Here is a 20,142-nt window from a genome sequence, read left to right on the forward strand (position 1 = left end):
GGAGACTTTAAATGGTAAATCGATTTCAATTGGGTTAGGCTATGAGTTGTGCATCGGATCCTTGAATTCTGCATATTTCTTCAACTTTATCTGCAACTTGTTTCTTTGTTCTCTTGTTTAAGTGTTTTATTTTAATCTCTGTTTTTAAATGTTTTTAGTAGTTGTTAGTTTAAAACCAAACTTCTCGATCGTCTGGATAGTAGTTGAAATTGGTTCGTGGTACTTAGGTTTACACTTAATTGTCTCTGTGGGATACGATATACTCTTGCTTGCTGTTTGCTACGATAGCCCCGTACACTTGCGGGTATTATTTGGGTAAAATAAAGTTGAGTCAGTGGCACATAGGGCCACCATTGTGGTGGCCAGGTATTCATGGGCAGGACCAAGTTTGTTGGGTGTGCCCAAAAAATGGTGGCTTAGGCATGCCCAAGAGGGCCACCACTGTGGACACTCTTATTAGTACGTATCTAAATTAATGGCGGGGCAATGCATGTGTTGTGTTGACACCCACATTTTTTTTTGTTTTTTCCAAAAAATATTTTAATATTTCAGTACTAAATTTTAAAATATATTACTCCCTCCGTCCGCCAATAAGAGTCCCGTTTTACCATTTTCGGACGTCCGCGAATAGGAGTCCCGGTTGCCCTTTCCATATTTTGATAAATTAAATACCCTTACTCATTCACTTAAATTACAAAAATGGCATACCCAAAAATAATTCAATAATTAATTTTCTCCCCTCCATACTCTATTCTCGATTTACACATCCACTTCCTCACCCTCTCTCTCCCTCATCTCTCACTACCGATTCTGTCTCAATAACCCTAAATCGCCGCCTCCTCCTCTTCTCACCCAAATCGCCTCCTCCTGCGCTCAAATGGAACTACCCACGCCGTCTCTCCTTTCACCATTCCTCCGATTTCCCCAAATCGGGGAATCTATTGGAAGACATCATGGGATGATATCCCAGTGGAGATGGAGTCCGACTTCATGGACCTTCCCTCAGAATCGCCAGATCTGGAGGATCTGGACGCCGATTTGTTGATTGTGCCCGACACACCAGACTATAGTGATTCTGTCTTGGTGGGAGAGCGATTCTGTCTCCACCATTGTCCCTGAATCTCCATTGACGGAGCTCGATCCGTTCCCAACTGTAGTCCCTGAAACTCCGGCCACCAAGCGACGGAGGAGGCGTCCAGTAGAGGAGGAGGAGTGGTTCAAGAGCTTCTTGGTGATGCTCTTGCCTAGCATGGCGGATCTTCTCTGAATTTGTGAGTTTACTGAGAGCCACCCTCTATCTAGGGTTTGGAGGTTCTTAGGTTTGATTGCTTTGGGGTTTTTATGGGCTATGGTTGTCTTGTGTTTGAGCCACCCCCAATTTGGGTTAGGAGGCACTAAATCTGTTGTTTTATGTGTATTGCCATATGATGAAATATTTTATGAGGTTAATGTTGCTGCATTGAGGTTGCTTTGATGGATATGTTGGTGTTGCCTTGTGGATATGATTTTGTGGTGCTTGATTTGTGTCTGTCTCTGCAATATGGTGAAGTATGCAATGTTTAGCCACCCCCAATTTGGGTTAGGAGGCATTAAATCTGTTGTTTGATGTGTAATGCCATATGCTGAAATATTTTCAGAGGGTAATGTTGCTGCATTGAGGTTGCTTTGATGGATGTGTTGGTGTTGTCTTGTGGATTGATAAATATTTAGCCACCCCTTTAGAGGTTTGGAGGCTGTTCCTGCCCCATGATGAAGCTTTTCTGAGGGCTTGGTTGGGGTTATTTTGATGGTAATGTTGGTGCTGCTTGTGATTTGATTTGGTGGTGCTTGGTTCTGTTGGTGTTGCCTTGTGGATTGATTTGGTGGTGCTTGGTTCTGTTGGTGTTGCCTTGTGGATTGATTTGGTGGTGCTTGATTTGTGTATCTATGCAATATGGTGAATTATGCAATGTTCAGCCACCCTTTAGAGGTTTGGAGGCTATTCCTGCTCTATGATGAAGCTTTTCTGAGGGCTTGGTATTAAACATCAGTGAATATGTGCATTACATGTTCTTTGCACTATTTCTACATACAAAACACAAAAAAATCAGCACCTACTACCCAAAAATATAAGGCCTGATTTCCAAAACACATCATTGCATCCCCCTATCTATTTAGAACCCAAAAGCAGTAGACAAAGGTTCAATGTCATATGCACCACCTGCATTGTTCTCTGGTAGCTGTAAGTACTCTAGCACATCTCTCACAAGCTTCTCATCCACATCCAATGCATTAGGCAGCCCCTCTGTTCTTTCCAACCTGTCTTTGTTAATGTGAGGGACTTTGTAGTTGTTCCCACCCCTGAATATCAGAATTTGAGTAAGGCAAGCCTGCAATGAGAGGAAAACCTTGTTTAGGGTCTGTGGTGATAGCTCTTCATAAGAGCTATACACATTTCCCAATAATTCATCAACAGTAGAGCATGGTTTCTCATGCTGCAGTGTTTGAATAGCCCGGAAAAAGCCAAGGTCTAGTATGTTGGTGTCAGGTGAATTGGCTGGTTGACAAATCAGTTGGATTTTAAATCCATCTGAATTTGCTACATCCTCAAATTCAGGATCCACACTATTTATGTGGGGTGTGGCATTGTCTTGCTGGATGAAAATTTCTTTGCTTGCCCAATCTGGCCACTTGGCCTTAATAGCTGGTACAATCTGTAAACCAAAAGTAAATATTCCTAGATGATGATCTTTATATAAACAGGTAAGATCTGATAGGTTGGGAAAAGTAGCATACCTTGTGGACTAGGCAGTCCCTCATCACATTCTTATTGACTGCTGGAATTGGTTTAGTCTCAAGTGTGCCTCTAGGCCTATTCTTTGATTTTCTTTTTGCTGGTACCACTTCAGTGAAAGGAAAAATACCCAACTTTCCATCAAATTTGGTCTGGCCATCCGGGCCAAATACAGGTCTACATACTGCACACATGAACATCACTTTGGTGATAAACCTCATTGACTTGCATGCCCTACATGGCTCATCTTCATCCGGCAATAGGTAGTACTTGTCTGTTGTCTTGGTCATAAAGAACCATTTTTCATCTATGTGGACTATATTGTGCATGCTTTGAAACTGAACTCTACCAGCAGATATGGTAGGTAGAAGTTGACTAAGACACCATTTCAACCTAGCTAACTTGTTCACTTCAGTCAATGCAGGTTTTATAGCATTTGTATGTGGCTTGAGTTTACCCTCCTTAATCCACTGACTAACTGTACTCTTACTTACTGACAATTTATTTGCCATTTTTCTAATGGAAGACCTTTCAAGAACAGATAAATTTCTAACCTTTTCTTCATCTAGGTCCAACTTGTCTGAATGTTGATATCCTTTAACTTTGCCTTCCATGTGTGCAGGTTCCCCCTTTTGCATCTGCTCTTTTGCTGCCTTCCACATCCTGTAAACAGTCTTTCTACTGATGCCAAACTCCTCTGCCGCCTCCGTCACTGCCCCTTTTATGAGCACTCCATCAGTGCTATGCTTAAGGAGGAATTGCACCACCAAGTTCTTCCTACTGCTGCTTAAGTGTAGACTCTGTCTTGACCCCTCCTCCATCCCAATGATGACTTTTCTGAGGGAAATGGTAATGTTAAATGTTTGGATTTTTTGTTTTTTGGGAGGTTGGTGGAGGTTGTGTTAAATGCAGCCTTGTTAATGTATTTATAGGGGTACTGCAAATTCTGAAATTTAGGGCAAATTTTAGTTCAAATTTTCCTCTAAAATGTTTAAGAGGGAATCTGAATTTTTTTGTAATCCCTCCTTGTAATCTGAACAGGTTTCGGTACATATGTGAAATGGAAGGCAGCTTTTTGTGTTAATCCATCTTATTTTCAGTTTTTCAAAAATTTAAATTAGGAATAATAAATCTAAAACTAAAAATAATTAAATTTAAAAATTAAAAAAAAAATCAACTCTGTCCCAGAAATAAAAAGAATAAGCTTTGTAATCAACAAATACTTTAAATGGGTCCCAAATTCCACTATCACACTCCATTTATTACACACTCAAATCTTTTCTTAAAACCCGCGCCGTTGGTGAATGGGACTCTTATTGCCGGACGGAGGGAGTACTATAGTACTATTTACTCCCTCCGTCCACGAAAATCTGTCCCAGTTTTCCATTTCGGTCCGTCCCCCAAAATTTGTCCCATTTCACTTTTACCATTTTTGGTAGTGGACCTCATATTCCACTAACTCATTCCTACTCACATTTTATTATAAAACTAATACTTTAAAAGTAGGACCCGCAATCCACTAACCTTTTCAACTCACTTTCCATTACATTTCTTAAAACCCGTGCCCGGTCAAATCGGGACGAATTTTCGTGGACGGAGGTAGTAATATAGTTCTATGTTGTAGTTTAATGCCATGATTAATTCACATCTCTATTTTTATTATTGTTTTTTGTTATAAGATTAATATCAAGAATTATAATAAAAATATGATTTTTCAAATTTTATTATATTTTCATTGGTTAATTTTATTTTATTTTACAAAAAAAAACTTGCTAGGAAAATCACTATTAAATGTCTAACTCTGCCACTCATCTCGATAATATGACATTCAATTCACATTATGTAATAGATGAAGTTCATTTTACTCCAGTTGACAAGAAATTTAATTAATCTCCAATTATTATGTTGGAGATTCAAGTCATCATAGAAATAATATTACTAGTATATAAGAACTATTATACTATATTGATTCTATTCAAAAAAGAAAAAAATTGAAATTAAGGAGATAACAAATGTGTGGACTCAAATTCAATGATTCAATCCTGATTTGCGATCATAACTTTAGATAATGGGTCCCAAATGCAATTTTATTGATGAAACAAACTCCAACTTTTACAGCATTGAACAAACAAATGTTCAATAACTATAAAGAAAATCCTTGATCAGGCAACATCAACAAGAGGGGTAGCAGCAGCATCAGTAGTTGTAGACTGCAATAATGGCGACATAGCATCGTAGATAATCTTTGCGGACAAGGAAGTGGCAGCCTCAGTTGGATGAAATGAATCCCAGAAATAGTATTCATCTCTGTTGCTGCACGGCGTGCTTCCCTCAACACAGTGCCCTAGTGAATCCTCCGACACCTCGCAACATGGTTTTCCGACCACCGTTATATTGCCGTACGACGGGTTGTCCGTGATTTCACTGACGTACAGGAATCTGGCGCCGGGGAGGAGGTTCAACGTTTTTATTAATTTCTTGAGTTTCTCGTTGAAGATGTCCACGGCCGCGTTGCTCGTCTCCACGCACCCTGTCAATGGCGAGACAGGGTACTTGGCCGTCTGCTGCGGAATGCACCCTAATTTTCCGAGTCCGTTCACGGCTACTTTCCTCCCTCCGTTCTTGTATAGCCTCTGCAATATTTATTCAATCAGACAGTACTTTAATTACTTTTTCTCTTTATTTCTCTTACTTTATCAGTTCTGCAATAAAACTCATATTATAGTATCCGTTACTTTACTAGTTATGCATTAAAATTCGTGTTATTTTAAAAGTAAAAAATGAGAAGAGAGAAAAGTGAACTGACAAGAAGGTGCTTAGAGTATTGGGCGATGGCGAGAGAAGCAAACTGTTTGGGAGAGTATTTAGTGGTGGAGGCGTAGTATTTGGGGAGATAGTTGCCAAGGTAGTCGTTGTTGCCCATTCCCACGTAGTATGTACAGTTGCTAAGATGTTGCAAGCTTAATTTTCTGTCCCCAAACAATTCGGCCAATCTCTCAACTATGGCCTCATGATTCGACAGTTGCTCGCTCATAGTCAACACATCTCCCTTACAAAACAAACAACCATTCAAACCAATTAGTAGACAGAAAAAAAGGGAAACTGAAAGCAATTAAAAGTGAAAGTGAGAGAGGGAGTACGAAGTGTTTCCCGGATTCATCGAGAATTCCTGCTCCACCCGAGCCAAAGTTGACGCCGTGGATTCTGTCCCTATCTTCAGCATTGGCGTATGGGGGAAGGGGTCTGTCTATCTCCAGTAGTTCACCTGTTATATGTTAACGAAGATGACTTATTTCTAAAATGACTGTTCCAACGAAACTGACTCACTATTTCTAAAATAAAAAATATACTAGTACTCGTATTTATTATCGAGTAGAAAATGAGTGCATAAAGAAAAGGATGGTTTAATAATGTACCAAGGAAATCTGCGGTATTTCGGCCGTTGGTGAATCTGCCGGTGGGGCCGGCCGGGAAATCAATGCCGTAAGGGGAGTAATTGACCTTGGCGGTTGTGTTGAGGTAATTGTTATTGCCATTGTCGACCAATGAATCTCCGAAAATGAAGAAACAATGAACTTGTGATGCATTGACAACGCCACCAAATTGGAAAATTACAAGATTTAGTAGCAGAAAATAGTGTACATTTCTAATTATAGAATGAGGCATGATGATGATTATGATTGTGTGGCGAAACATAGATGAGGAGACTCCCCTTAAATAGGCTACTACTGATGATTAGTTGAGTTATAAAAGGAGGTTGGTTTCCCACGTGACCACGGTTTCCATATGCTAATAGTCCCTCCGTTCCATAGTAATAAAGACGTTTCTTTTCGGCACAGAGATTAGGAAAAATTGTGTTATGTGGGTTAAGTAAATGGAGAATAAAGTGGAAAATGAAAAAAGTAGAGAGATGAATAGAGAAAAAAGTAGGAGAGAGTAAAGTAAGTGTGTAAAAATGTGTTGACTTTTACTAAAAAAATGACTCTATTACCATGGAACGTACCAAAATAGCAAAATGACTCTGTTCAGTATAAGAAGGAGAGGGAACTGTCCAATAAAGATATTTGTGTGAATTGTGGTTGATAATGCAAGGTGAAATATTATTCCAAATCGGGATAGACATATTTGGATTGGATGGCAATACCAAAATGGAGAGGTAGGTATGTGCAAGTTTTGGTAGGTGGATGAAGTATTTATTTTTGTTATTTGTGAAATTTTGTAATTTCTCGACATCATCATATATAATATGCTAAGGTTCATAATTGAATTGTGTGTTGAGCACTTCAGCTACAATTTACACTTACGGTACGGATAAAATACACCAATGTTGCTCAATTATTATGGATTCCATAGTAGTAGTAGATTTATCTATTAGGTATAGTAATTAATTAAAAATTCAATTTTTAATTCCCCGACTCTTATACGGTAGTACTCCCTCCGTTCCATAGTAATAGAGTCATTTTGTCATTTTGGTAAGTTTCATAGTAGTGAAATCATTTTATTTTTATTAAAAGTCAACATTTATTCTCACTTACTTTACTTTTTCTTACTTTATTCTCTCTTCATCTCTCTACCTTTTTCATTTTCTTCTTTATTCTTCTTTTATTAAACTCACTTTATACAATATTTCTTAAACCGTGTACCGAAAAAAAATATCTTCACTATTATGGAATAGAGGAAGCACTTAGTAATCAAATTTACCGTAATTAATCGACATATCATCCATAATTTCCTTTTTGAAATTGCTGGAAAATCATATTCGTTCTCAAACAAAAAACAATAAATATTATAGGTCCTGCTCATTAAAACAGCTAAAGAAAAAAACAAATATCAGTCCCATTCTCCTGCCCCCACCACCACCATTGATCACATTATACTTAAATAAACTACTTCTCTGTAGGGAACAAAATATTTACAATTAAAATGACTAGGGAACAAAGTTGATTATCATCTTAATTCTTTATATTATTTTAATAGAAATGTCGAGAGTGTATAAATGAATACCATATGGTTCATAATCTTTTGACGCTTAAAAGTATAATCTTTTCAAGTTCTTGCCACTGACAGCAAAATATATTCATTAAAGTATACCTTATCAATCCACCTCTAAGTAAAAGATTAAGACAATGATATCTTATAGTTGGATTAAAAACAAATAGAGTGCCTGAGATTAATTTTAAAAATATTTTACTAGTAACTATAATAATGTCGGCTGGATGAAGTGGTGCCATGCTTACACTATAATTTAGTTTTGACTGTTAGTAAAATTTGTAAAAAAATTAATGTTAATTTTTTGTATTATTCTTAAATTTCAAGTTCGATGCAAAACCATTATATACTTAATTAATCATATATAAGCACATTGATAAAATAATGGGTGGGTAAGGCTTAGTTTGATATTACTGATGATTTAATTGGATAATGAATCAAGAGAAGGCATACACTAGCGTGTGTACACGTGTAATGGATGACTTTACCATAATTGGAAAATAATACATACCAGCAATATTGTAGCATATCACAAAATAGATTTTGAATAAGATGTGCAATCACGGGTTCTGTGACTTTTGTCAGTGTGAGTAGCTTGTCTGTATTTTCTATTCTTACTTTAATCATTGATCGAATTCAATTCCGCAAGATTTCAACTTTATAATTTTAGTTTAAATGTCACACTCTATGACTCATATAATCCAATTATTAAAGCCAAAATCTAAAATCCAAATACGACTGGTAAGAAAATTCTCAATTCAAACTTGAACGGCATACGACACAAATCTATAAGCAGAACAATTTTATTCGTGCTAACGAGATATGAAATTAATATCACACGACAACCATACAATAGTTACTCGAGAAGATTCATGCATGTTGTGGAAGAGATATAACCCATCAACGGAGTGATCATGGCCGCAAAGGCAAGGAATGGAGGTGGTGACACATGATAGTAATATCAATAGGTTATTCAAACCCGACCAGAACCCAATCTAACCTAATTCAGTATATTGTGTCCTTATTGAAATGACCTGTTTGCTATTGTTTCATATATTCATTCAAGTGTGTTTCATAGAGAGGAGAATACACGCCTAAATAGGCTGAGAATCATGTACATATGGTATGATTTACCCTATCTATAAATCAGGAAGAGATAATTTACAATTAATGTGAGATCATTCTAATTTAGTCCCTAATCTTGGTGTATCTTCCGTGATATCTTCCAACACTCCCCCTCAAGTTAAACAATGGGATCACCCATTTTTAACTTGCCCAATACTTCATGGAAGCTTCTCGAATCCACAGCCTTCGTAAGAATATCTGCTAACTGGTCTTTTGAACGAACAAATGGAAGGTCCACAATTCTAGCTTCTATATTCTCCTTGATGAAGTGGCGGTCTACTTCAACATGCTTCGTTCGATCATGTTGCACGGGATTTTCAGATATGCTTATTGCTGCCTTGTTGTCACAAAAGAGCTTGCATGGCTCCTTTGACATCAAGCCTAATTCTGTCATCAACTTCTTCAGCCATAGGATCTCTGTCAATCCACTTTTGATTCCACGAAACTCTGCTTCTGCACTTGATAGAGCTACTACCTTTTGCTTTTTACTTCGCCAAGTCACGAGATTTCCACCCACGAAGGTAAGATATCCTGCAGTCGATCTTCGATCATTTGGGTTCCCTGCCCAGTCCGCATCTGTGAACCCATGCACTTCTAAGTTCCCATGGTTTTCAAACAAAACTCCATGTCCCGGAGTCCCCTTCAAGTAACGCACAATTCTCAAAGCCGCTTCCCAGTGATCGACTTGAGGCTTATGCATAAACTGACTAACTATTCCCACTGCATAGGCAATATCTGGTCTAGTATGAGATAAATAGATAAGCTTACCCACCAGACGTTGATATCTCGTTTGGTGCGTGAGTTCGGCTCCTTCATCTAGTCGAAGACCATGGTTCTGCATCATTGGAGTCTCTGCAGGCTTGCAATCTAGCATCCCTGTTTCGGCCAAAAGATCCAAAACATACTTCCGTTGGCTTATAAATATCCCTTTCTTGGATCGCATCACTTCAATGCCCAGAAAATACTCTAAGAGACCCAAATCCTTCATCTCAAACTCAGAAAAAAGATTCTTCCTTAGCTAGCTTATCTCCTCCTCGTCATCTCCAGTAAGGATCATATCATCCACATAGATAATGAGACACGTGATCTTTCCTTCTTTCTTCTTGATAAACAGAGTATGATCTGAATTACTCTGTTGGTATCCATATTTCTTCATTACTTCAGTAAACCTCCCAAACCATGCCCTCGGAGATTGTTTCAAACCATAAAGAGTCCTTCTCAGCTTACACACCTCTCCCGCCTTGAATTCCCCATCAAATCCTGGTGGAGCCTCCATATAGATTGGTTTAGTGAGTTCGCCATGCAGAAAGACATTAGTCACGTCAAACTGATGTAGCGTCCAGTTCTTTGTTGCGGCAATAGAGAAAAGCACACGTATAGTACTCATTTTGGCCACTGGTGAGAAGGTCTCTGAATAATCGACTCCATAGGTTTGAGTATAGCCCTTTGCCACTAACCTCGCCTTGTAGCGCTCAATTGAACCATCTGGCTTCCTCTTGATCGTGAATACCCAACGGCATCCTACTAGTCTAGACCCCTCGGGTTTCAGACACACTTCCCACGTTCTGCTTTTCATTAGTGCCTTCATTTCTACGAGCATTGCTTCCCTCCAATGTTTGATTTTCATTGCTTCTTCCGCAGTTCTGGGAATTTCCTCTTCATCATATAGAGCTGCTGTGAAGGCCCTTGCTATCTCCGTCAAATTTGCTTTAGCCAGATTCGCCACCGAATATCTGCTCTTCTTCGAGATACGTTCTGGGCTGTACCTCTTGGGTGGGACGCCCCTTGTGGTTCGATAAGGGAGTATGTATTGTCCTGTATCTCCATCAATCGCAGCAGTCTCTACCGGTTCCAGTTCTGTCACAGAGTCATTAGGAATATTCGTACTATTGACTCCAGGTTCAGTAATTACCTCAGATATCACTGGAGGAGGACTATCGGGAGAAGGCGAGTGAGGAGGCTCCGCTGTTGACAAGACAGGCTCTGCGGCAGTACTAACTGTCTCTGTTGGTTCCGCGACAGAGTTGCTTGGTGGTGACACAAACCAACTTAGAGGTCCACTCGTCCTATTAATAGTTCTACTCTCCCCCTGACCACTAAGGTTGGTGTAGTAATACTCACACTCAAGAAAGTTGCAATTCATAGTGGTTAATATCTTCCTAGAGGATGGATCAAAGCACCTATACCCCTTTTGGTTGATTCCATACCCCAAAAAAACACATTTTATGGCGCAAGCGGAAAATTTGGTTCTTTCGTGTTTTGGAACATGGACATACACGGAACACCCAAAAATTTTAAGAGGTAAGGTAAGTGGTTCAGGTACTTTGGCTAGGGAAGATAAAAGTTGTAAAGGAGTTTTCATGTTTAAAATTTTTGTTGGTAGACGGTTAACTAAATACACAGATGTAGCAACAGTCTCAGGCCATAAAAATTTTGGAACATTAGAATCAAAAAACAAGGCACGAGTAATTTCCAAAATGATCCTATTTTTCCTTTCAGCTACTCCATTTTGTTCGGGGGTATATGGGCAAGAGGTTTGGTGAACTAACCCTTTATCCACGAAAAAATTTGACATTTCCTGATTTACAAACTCCCTCCCGTTGTCTGACCTAAGAATTTTAATGGTTGTCTGAAATTGAGTTTGAACCAGTTTGTAAAAAAGGACAAATTTTTCGTACACCTCAGATTTGTTTTTCAAAAAATATACCCACGTCATTCTCGAACAATCATCCACAAACAATAAAAAATATTTAAAACCATGATCACCAGTAACGGGTGCAGGACCCCAGACATCAGCATGTACCAAAGAAAAAAGACTCTTAACTCGAGTTTCAGATGATTTAAACGATTGCCTGTGGCTCTTGGCCAAAACACAAGATTCGCAATCAAAGTTCTTAAAATGAGAAAACTTAGGAAAAAATAATTTAAAATAACCATGAGATGGGTGACCATAACGTCTATGCCACAACCAAGCTTCTCGAGTCGCAGATCCGTGAGCCAGCATTACGGCACTCCCTTGGTGAGGCATCTCGTCAACATGGTAGAGGCCTTGACGCTCAGTGCCACGCCCAATTATCCTCCTCGTCCTGATATCCTGTAATACACAGAAATTAGGATGCATTAGTAGCGTACAATTTAATTCCTTCGTCACGTGACTAATAGACATCAACTTGTGAGATAATTTGGGAACATAGAGACAATTCGACAATTTTAGTGTGGGAGAAATCTCAATTGTTCCACTACCCTCTACTGATGTTAATTCCCCATCTGCAGTCTGTATTTGACTTTTCATTTTTCCACAAAAATCCAAAAAATCCCTCCTATCATGAGTCATAGTATCAGTCGCCCCACAATAAAAAATCCACCCTCTATCTTTTTCACTCGGCTTACATTCTACATTACATGCAATAGGCAATTTGTGCAAGATTTCAAATCTATTGGGGCTGACAAATGCATTATCACATAATATGGGGTCATTTTTCGAAATACTCAAACTATGGGGGTCAGATTGTGAGACATGGGGTTCAATATGTAGTTTATCCAAAAAAGAGGGGCTGGCAGGAAAATTATAAATTGGGCTAGGGTTTCTCAATCCCAGCCCATTACCTCCTGGGAAAATCCCGCCGCTCTCTTCTCCTCCGACGCGTCCGGCGAAGGCTGCCTGCCCGACTTCTTCGCCTCGCCTGCCGCCGCCGCCGCGTGGAGTTTCTCCGTCGGCGCCTCTCCCACGGGAATTGATCTCTGTTCCACCGGCTTCCTCCACTCCGATGGCCAATCGTGCCTTCCCCTTTTGAGTTTCATCCCACCATTCCGGGAATCCCACTAATTTGAAGTAGGTTTCCTTGGTATGTTTATTCATCCCGCAATGAGAGCACCACAACTTGGTTTTGTTTGGCTTGTTGGCTCCACCGCGGCGGTTGTTGGTGGCGGCGGGGTGTTGGGTCTGCTGGCGGGGCGGCGCCGGTTGGGATGAGGTCGCTGGTTTCGGGCTCCGAATCCGAAGCCCACTCCTCCTGACGGCGCTTCTCCAGTCGACGCTCCAGTCGGGTTCGCCGGCGACATGATTTTCTGTGGTATAGCCTCCCATTTTACCCAGCCATATGCGACGTCCACTGGAGGTGTCGGGCTATCTTTGAGGATATCCCTTCTGACTCCTTCGTATTGAGAATTCAATCCGGCCAAAAATTTGTATAATCTGCGTGTATTGATGATTTCTCGATACTGACACACTCCTTTGTCGCAGCAGGTGATGGTTTTGTTCTGGCATCTATCGATCTCCACCCATACTCCCTCCCTGCAGGGTTCTCCAGTATGTTTCCAGATCCATGTCCCCTTGGACAATTCGACTGACCTTCTCCTCTAGGTCGTATATCAGATATGCATCCGACGTACTTTGATACGTCACAGCCAAGCTATCCCAAATCGCCTTCGCACTTTGGTGATGTGCGAAATCTCCGACGAGGTTGATCTCCATATTGTCAACGATCCAGGAAAAGACCACCAAATCGGTCTCTTCCCACTCCAGATACTCCTTATCTGTTGGGTCTTGGGGCGCCGGCACTCCCGTGATGTGCCTCGACGCCCGTCTGCATCCAATGGCAACTCGCATAAGTCGAGCCCATAAAGGATAATTTCTCCCATTTAGTTTGAATGCTACCGTCACATTCTTGCTGGTTTTGAGTCTGATATCGTCGGGTTTAACATCATCTTCATCCCCTGACATTTTGCAGGTTCGGTTGTCCGTCGCCTTCTGGTCGGGACAAGGTATTGGCGATGATGAACTATTTTCTGAGCCTCTGAATCTCCTGCTCTGAAGCCATGTTTGCTATTGTTTCATATATTCATTCAAGTGTGTTTCATAGAGAGGAGAATACACGCCTAAATAGGCTGAGAATCATGTACATATGGTATGATTTACCCTAGCTATAAATCAGGAAGAGATAATTTACAATTAATGTGAGATCATTCTAATTTAGTCCCTAATCTTGGTGTATCTTCCGTGATATCTTCCAACATGACCAATAAGAATACATATTCCCCCCGTCCTAAGATAAGTGACCACAAACTTTTCGACACGGGATTTAAGGAAATTGGGTTTTGTTAGTAAAGTGGAAAGTGAATAAAGAAAGAGAGTTAATAAAGTAGAGAGAAAAAGTAAGAGAGATGATACCAAAAAAGGAAATGAGTCACTTATATTGGTACGTCCCAAAAAGGAATATGAGTCACTTATCTTGGGACGGGGGGAGTATTTAATTGCATGTCTTCATGGGATTTCTTCCTCTTTGCATTGTTTTTATGTATCCTAAAGATTGCTTTCAAGTTTGGGTAGACGACGCTCAGTACATATATAGTCCACTGTTATATTTGGGTAATTGTATTAAGGATGCCGCAAGATGAAGGCGAATAATGACTGGCAGGGATTTGGATCCCCTGTTGTGGCTGATAGCACAGCAGGGGATGTTGTTACACCCATTCCATTATTTTATTACATAATACTCCCTCCGTCCATGATTAAGAGTCTCATTTTTGAATGGTGCGGATTTTAAGAAATGTTAAGAAAAGTGGGTGGAAGAAAGTTAGTGGAATAGGAGTCTCACTTGTATATATTAGTTTTAAATGATATGTGAGTAGAATTAGTTAGTGGAATGTGGGGTCTCTTTACCATTTATGGTAATTATGAACCGGAACTCTTATTCGTGGACGAACAAAAATAAAAAAACGAGACTCTTATTCGTGGACGGAGGAAGTAATATGTTGTACATGCATATATTGGCACAACCCCTGCTGTGCACAGAAGGCCGGGATCCTTGCCCAGGCAGATCATTTGCATCTACATTCTTGTTTTTTATTGATTTTAGATGAGTTTTTGTGGTATTACATTTTCTTATTGTTCTTATTAATGCTTATGCTTTTGTACTCTCATTTGCCATTATTTAACTCGTATTCTCTTCGTCTTAGGTAAGGTAATTAATTCTTTTTATTCGTATTATGATGATTATTTTTCTTACTTTTAGAATAAGTTATCTCTCAGTTCTCTTCATTAAAATATTTAATATTAATATTTTTTTCTCTATTTTATTTCACTAAATAAACTCGTCTAAAATTATGTGTCACTAAAAAATGTGATTATTGAGGGAGGGAATAGTACTTAGTTTTAGCTCAAGTATTTTATATAATTATAAATTTAAAATGATACTCCCTTCATCCCAGATAATTTGGGACACTTTGACCCGGCACGGGTTTTAAGAAATCTAATGGAAAGTGAGTTGAAAAAGTTGGTGGGATGTGGGTCTGATGCACTATTTATTAGCACTAAAATACTTGCAAGTATACAAGGTAGATCTAGTATAGCCAAAGGTCAGTATCGGAATATTGAACACATGGAATAAGATTGCAACTGTCTATCATATACTAAGCGTCATATACTATTTAGAGACACGAGATTTTTGGATTGATTAATTAAATTAGATAAAAAGAAATAAACAAATAACGGAAAATATAAAAATAAATAATATACAAAACAAGCTAAGGAATGCAGAATTTTAGGAACCACAATCAAAAGCTAAAATTCAAAAGCCTTCCTTGAATTACGGTCTCTAGAGTTACTAAGCTATCACATATGTAAAACTATATCTTCTCTCGAAGCATATAATTTGTAGATTGCTACCTAGAACCGAAGTGTCCTTCCTAGAACTAAGGCAACAACTCCTAAAAGCTCCTAAGATAATTTTACTTCATTCAAAGGCTCAAATCTCTCGATTATATTGGCAAAGACGTCAATTTCTCCTCTCTCAAATTAAACTACTCACTTCCCAGGTCTTGTAGTAAAATCCACATGCATTCATTAGATGGCCAGTCAAACAAATGTATAAGCACAAGAGAAATCGAAATAACTACAAGAGCTAACAAGGAAAACAATTGAATAAATAACTCAAAATCATAGTATGTTTACCAAAAATTCTACAAAAGATGTTTAATACTCATAGACAAGTAAAACAACAAAAAATACTAGACATGAAGAAAAACAAAACAAAACCCAAGGTTGAATGATGTAATCTTCAGTCTTCTCTTGCTTGGATCTGCAGAGCTCCGCTCCAATGAAAGATGGAAGAATTATATGTGGAATATGAGATGGAAGAAGTATAGAGATGGAGAGGGTTGGAGGCTCTGAGATAAATGTTATGAATTAGGTTATGGGGTATATATAGGCTAGAAAAGGATTTATAATTGGTAAAAAGTACCCTCCAGGTAATGGAAAAGATGGTAAATTCGAAATCCTCAATTAATAGAAGAGATTTGGCAATAATTTATTTCCTTCCTTAATTTCCGCCTTATTTTGACTGCACTGCGCAACGTTCATAAAATGACCATAACTTTCTCTACAGAACTCCGATTTAGATGTTCAAGGTACCCACGCGAAGCTCTTTTGAAGAAGAAGAGAATGATATGTATTAAGCACTGATTGGACATCAAACTCGTTGGCAAATGGGCTCGAACAGAGGCTGTTGAACCTTGACCATTTTTGCACCTTTTTTCTATCTTTTTCTATCATTTATCAACAAATACGTCAAAATACAAAAATATAAATATTTGCAATTTAAGAACATAATTTGCAAGATTGACATTTAAAACGAGCCAAATTTAGGCCTTAAAAACATGCAAATCTCGTGTTTATCAGGGTCCTACTTTTAAAGTATTAGTTTTATAATAAAATGTGAGTAGGAATGAGTCAGTGGAATATGAGGTCCACTGCCAAAAATGGTAAAAATGAAGTGGGACAAATTATGTGGGACAGCCTGAAATGGAATACTGGATCGAATTATTTGGAACGGAGGGAGTAAAAGTGTGATCTGTGTTAAAGGACACAATCTTCTATGTGTGGACTGGATTTTGCAAGAGCATGTGTAGATAAGTGTTCTCGACTCTGGAATCGGTACTCAATCCTAACTCTAAATTAATTAATACTGCATATAAATAAAATCTTGTCCCCAGACCCCAGCTTCATAAAGACAATGAGAAAACAACAAAGTGATCATGATCAGGTAATGTAGTGCCTCAAGGGTGTGGATTCAAATTGGGCTAAAAATAAATAAGATATATATATAGTTGCATTAAATTCAATACATATCAAAATATTTTCATGTCCTAAAATTTGTGTAATGCGAGATTTCAATATATAAAATTCAAAACAAGTATTCAGTCTTATTTCTTCGCAAGCATACTATACACACTCAGGGCGTGTTTGATAAATTAGTAATACCAAGATAGAGAATTATATATGGACATTTCTAATTGTTTGATATCATTGTTAAGCTTAACTCAAAGTCTAGTATAGGACAAGAGCCCTACCCAACCTTACCATAATTATAACTTTAACCATGTTTATGTAACCCACCAATTTGTCAAGTTAAGTCATGTTATATAATATACTATACAAATTTAGATAATTTCTTTTCAATCAAACAACAACGAAAAAAAATCATATCTTTGCATATCTTGACATGAAGCTCGTATTTCTTATCTTGTTTTACATATCTTCTCATATCCCATCTTTTTTATCAAACGAGTCCTCAGCATGTTTATATGACGTTTTAATCAATGTGTGTGGCGGTAATATTTGTTTAAAATGTTCAAATTTGGACTTTCATTGGGCTAGAATCCAATAGATCTGTCACTGGCCCACTATTTATAATGTCTATTACGTAATTTGTCCTATTCATTTATGTGATTTAAAAGTTTACCTATCAATTTATATAAATAATCTCTCATAATATCACATCTTAATAATATTTTGTTTGCTTCAAAATAAAAATTATTTATAAAATAAAAGATCATGATGCATTATGCATTTTTTTTGGATTTTGTATGCCATTTCCACGGTGGGATTTATAGTAGTATTAATTTATTAGTGGATTAAATGCCCACAATTTAACCTGGTGTCATAATTAAAATGTCTTACAAGGAAAGTGATAAAAACAAAAATTGATCTCAATATGAAATGCATGCCAAATCTTGACTATTGGATTGTCCTTTACCATGAGATTTGTCAATCTAATGATTAATAAATAATAAAAAATATTTAATTAGTTTTAGATCATTTTTATAAAATTCGGATATGAGGTGATTTTAAAATCATTTTAGGTCATCCTTATTAAAATAACATAAAACTAAACTAACAATAAAATAAAATGACCTCCGTATATTTAATTCTGTATTTTATATTAGAATTCAATTTTGCATGGATAATAAACCCTTTCTTATATAATGACGAACAATTTAATTAAACATATCACATCTTAAATCAGGTCACGTACCAAATAAGACGCCAAACACAAAAGTCACAATTAATTCAAAAGTATGTAAGATATATTATATGAAAAATACATTACTATATATATGAATTCATATATTTGACACTTTATGTTGCATATTCATGCTGCATCAATCACTTAGAAACAAACGTGATACTATAATGATTTCATTTCGGGAATTTATTTAGAAACAATACAACTTAGAAGAACATTTGGGATATCGATCGTAACATTATTAACTTTGGCTCAATTATATTCCATATTTTCCATAAACGAATTTAAAAATTGTACTGTATTAAAAATCACAAACAGTACGAATTATGTTAATTTTGCACAGTAGAGATCAATAGTTATACCTAGTCTGCATAGCATATTTTATCCTGTTTGGCCGTTGGCACAAATAATTTCCCATAATTTTTAGTACCAGTTTTGAAGATTTAGCTAATATTTCTAAAAATCAGCATCCCTAAAAAAAAGGTGTACGTGAATTTTATTAATTTAGTTTTGCCTAGAATGAATAAAATATCATAAGGCTCGGGTGTGTAGGGGTGTGCATTCGCGTTTCGGTTCGGTTTTTTGTCCAAACCGAACCGAAACCGAAAAACCGAATTTGTGGGAAAATTGGAACCGAACCCAAACCGAAAACCGAAAAATCAAACTAAAAAAAATCGAATTAAACCGAAAAACCGAAATTGTATTGAATTTCAACCAAAAACCGAAAAACCGAAATTGTATAAAAAAACCAAAAAACCGAAAAAAAAAATCACAAAACTATAGCATGTTTAACATCCATCAACCAACAAAATGTAAATCAACATCAATATCAAGTATCAACTAAAATAAAAATTTCACACTACTATCTAATAACTGTTCACTGTTCAATATCTTCGAAGTTTCAAATTCCTCTTTCCAAGTTCTCTTTTTTTCATCTCATTTGTCATCCTCATGGGGAGTAACTTCACAGTTGTTTTCAATGCTATCTCCAATGGCTTGTCTTTCATTATTCAACATCTACAAAGAAGAAGGATTTAGAAAATTATTACATTAAATTGTAAATTGGAGAAAATTATAACATTAATGCCCAATCGTTTCACTCATTTCACCATATGAAGTTCAACAATCAATTATTGAAAATTACAACACTCAATTTCACCACTTGACAATGCATAACAATTAATTATAGAAAATTAAACAAACTGTATCAGAAATTTTTAACACTCAATTCAACATACTATGAAATTACACATTGTATCAGAACATTAAACACTCAAATTTCATTGTATAAGAAAATTAAATTCCCAACTTTGGATGTAATACACAAATTATATAGGAATCAAATATATAAATATGAGTAGGATATTTTACCTTCTTTTTAGTGGCATGGATGGTTGAGGGAGGAGGCGACGAGTCGTTGGGTGGAGGGGCACCGACATGGATACTGGAGGCGACGGGCAGACGCTCTGGAGCACGGCTGGAGGATGGAGGCGATGGGGTGGAGAAAAGATGGTGGCGACAGGGTTGAGAAGAGATGGAGGGGAGGCGATGGGGTGGAGAAGAGATGGAGGTGAGGTGGAGAAGAGATGGAGCATCTGGATTTTGGAGAGGAGGCGGAACCGCTAAAGGAGAAAATTAGGGTTTGAGTAATTTTAGGTACATATATATGTCATGACACATTTTCTAAGGATAGAAAACTTGGTTGAATCATGACTAGGGGAGGGTTAAAGAAGCGGGAAAGAAAGGGGAAAACAATCAATACTCGACCATAGCTCAAAATAATGGGAATAGCTCGAATAAAAGTAGCGTGTCTCAAAAATCAACAACTCAAAAGGAACACAATCTCAACAATACAAGAACTCAAAAGAAAGACAACAACTTAGTGGAAGCATTCGAGAGGAGGAATATGCCACGTATGAAGACGTGACATATTCTGAACACTTAAATTTC

General features: G+C 37.6%; 3 protein-coding genes and 1 long non-coding RNA gene across 4 annotated transcripts; all 4 read right to left on the bottom strand.

Moving 5' to 3' along the window:
• Positions 1 to 2,153: 2,153 nt before the first annotated feature.
• LOC125188284 (uncharacterized) lies at positions 2,154 to 3,594 on the bottom strand. Its single transcript, XM_048085057.2, has 2 exons — positions 2,776 to 3,594; positions 2,154 to 2,693 (listed from the first exon to the last, which is right to left on the bottom strand). The coding sequence occupies exons 1-2, from the start codon at positions 3,592 to 3,594 to the stop codon at positions 2,154 to 2,156; spliced, it is 1,359 nt and encodes a 452-aa protein (XP_047941014.2).
• Positions 3,595 to 4,833: 1,239 nt separating this feature from the next.
• LOC125200096 (GDSL esterase/lipase At4g18970-like) lies at positions 4,834 to 6,484 on the bottom strand. Its single transcript, XM_048097871.2, has 4 exons — positions 6,190 to 6,484; positions 5,914 to 6,038; positions 5,580 to 5,822; positions 4,834 to 5,406 (listed from the first exon to the last, which is right to left on the bottom strand). Exons 1-4 carry the CDS (start codon positions 6,467 to 6,469, stop codon positions 4,936 to 4,938), a joined length of 1,119 nt encoding a protein of 372 aa, XP_047953828.2. The 5' UTR covers positions 6,470 to 6,484; the 3' UTR covers positions 4,834 to 4,935.
• Positions 6,485 to 13,154: 6,670 nt separating this feature from the next.
• On the bottom strand, positions 13,155 to 13,610 carry LOC148926915 (uncharacterized). Its single transcript, XM_089059292.1, has one exon. The coding sequence runs from the start codon at positions 13,608 to 13,610 to the stop codon at positions 13,155 to 13,157; it is 456 nt and encodes a 151-aa protein (XP_088915418.1).
• A 5,348-nt stretch (positions 13,611 to 18,958) lies between these two features.
• Positions 18,959 to 19,806, bottom strand: LOC125188283 (uncharacterized). Its single transcript, XR_016130293.1, has 2 exons — positions 19,564 to 19,806; positions 18,959 to 19,209 (listed from the first exon to the last, which is right to left on the bottom strand). It is a non-coding gene; the product is annotated as an uncharacterized LOC125188283 (long non-coding RNA).
• Positions 19,807 to 20,142: the final 336 nt, after the last annotated feature.

This window comes from Salvia hispanica, chromosome 5, assembly GCF_029641045.1.
Source record: "Salvia hispanica isolate PSC_SH4W2 chromosome 5, Shi_PSC_v1, whole genome shotgun sequence".
In the NCBI taxonomy this organism is placed as follows: Eukaryota; Viridiplantae; Streptophyta; class Magnoliopsida; order Lamiales; family Lamiaceae; genus Salvia; species Salvia hispanica.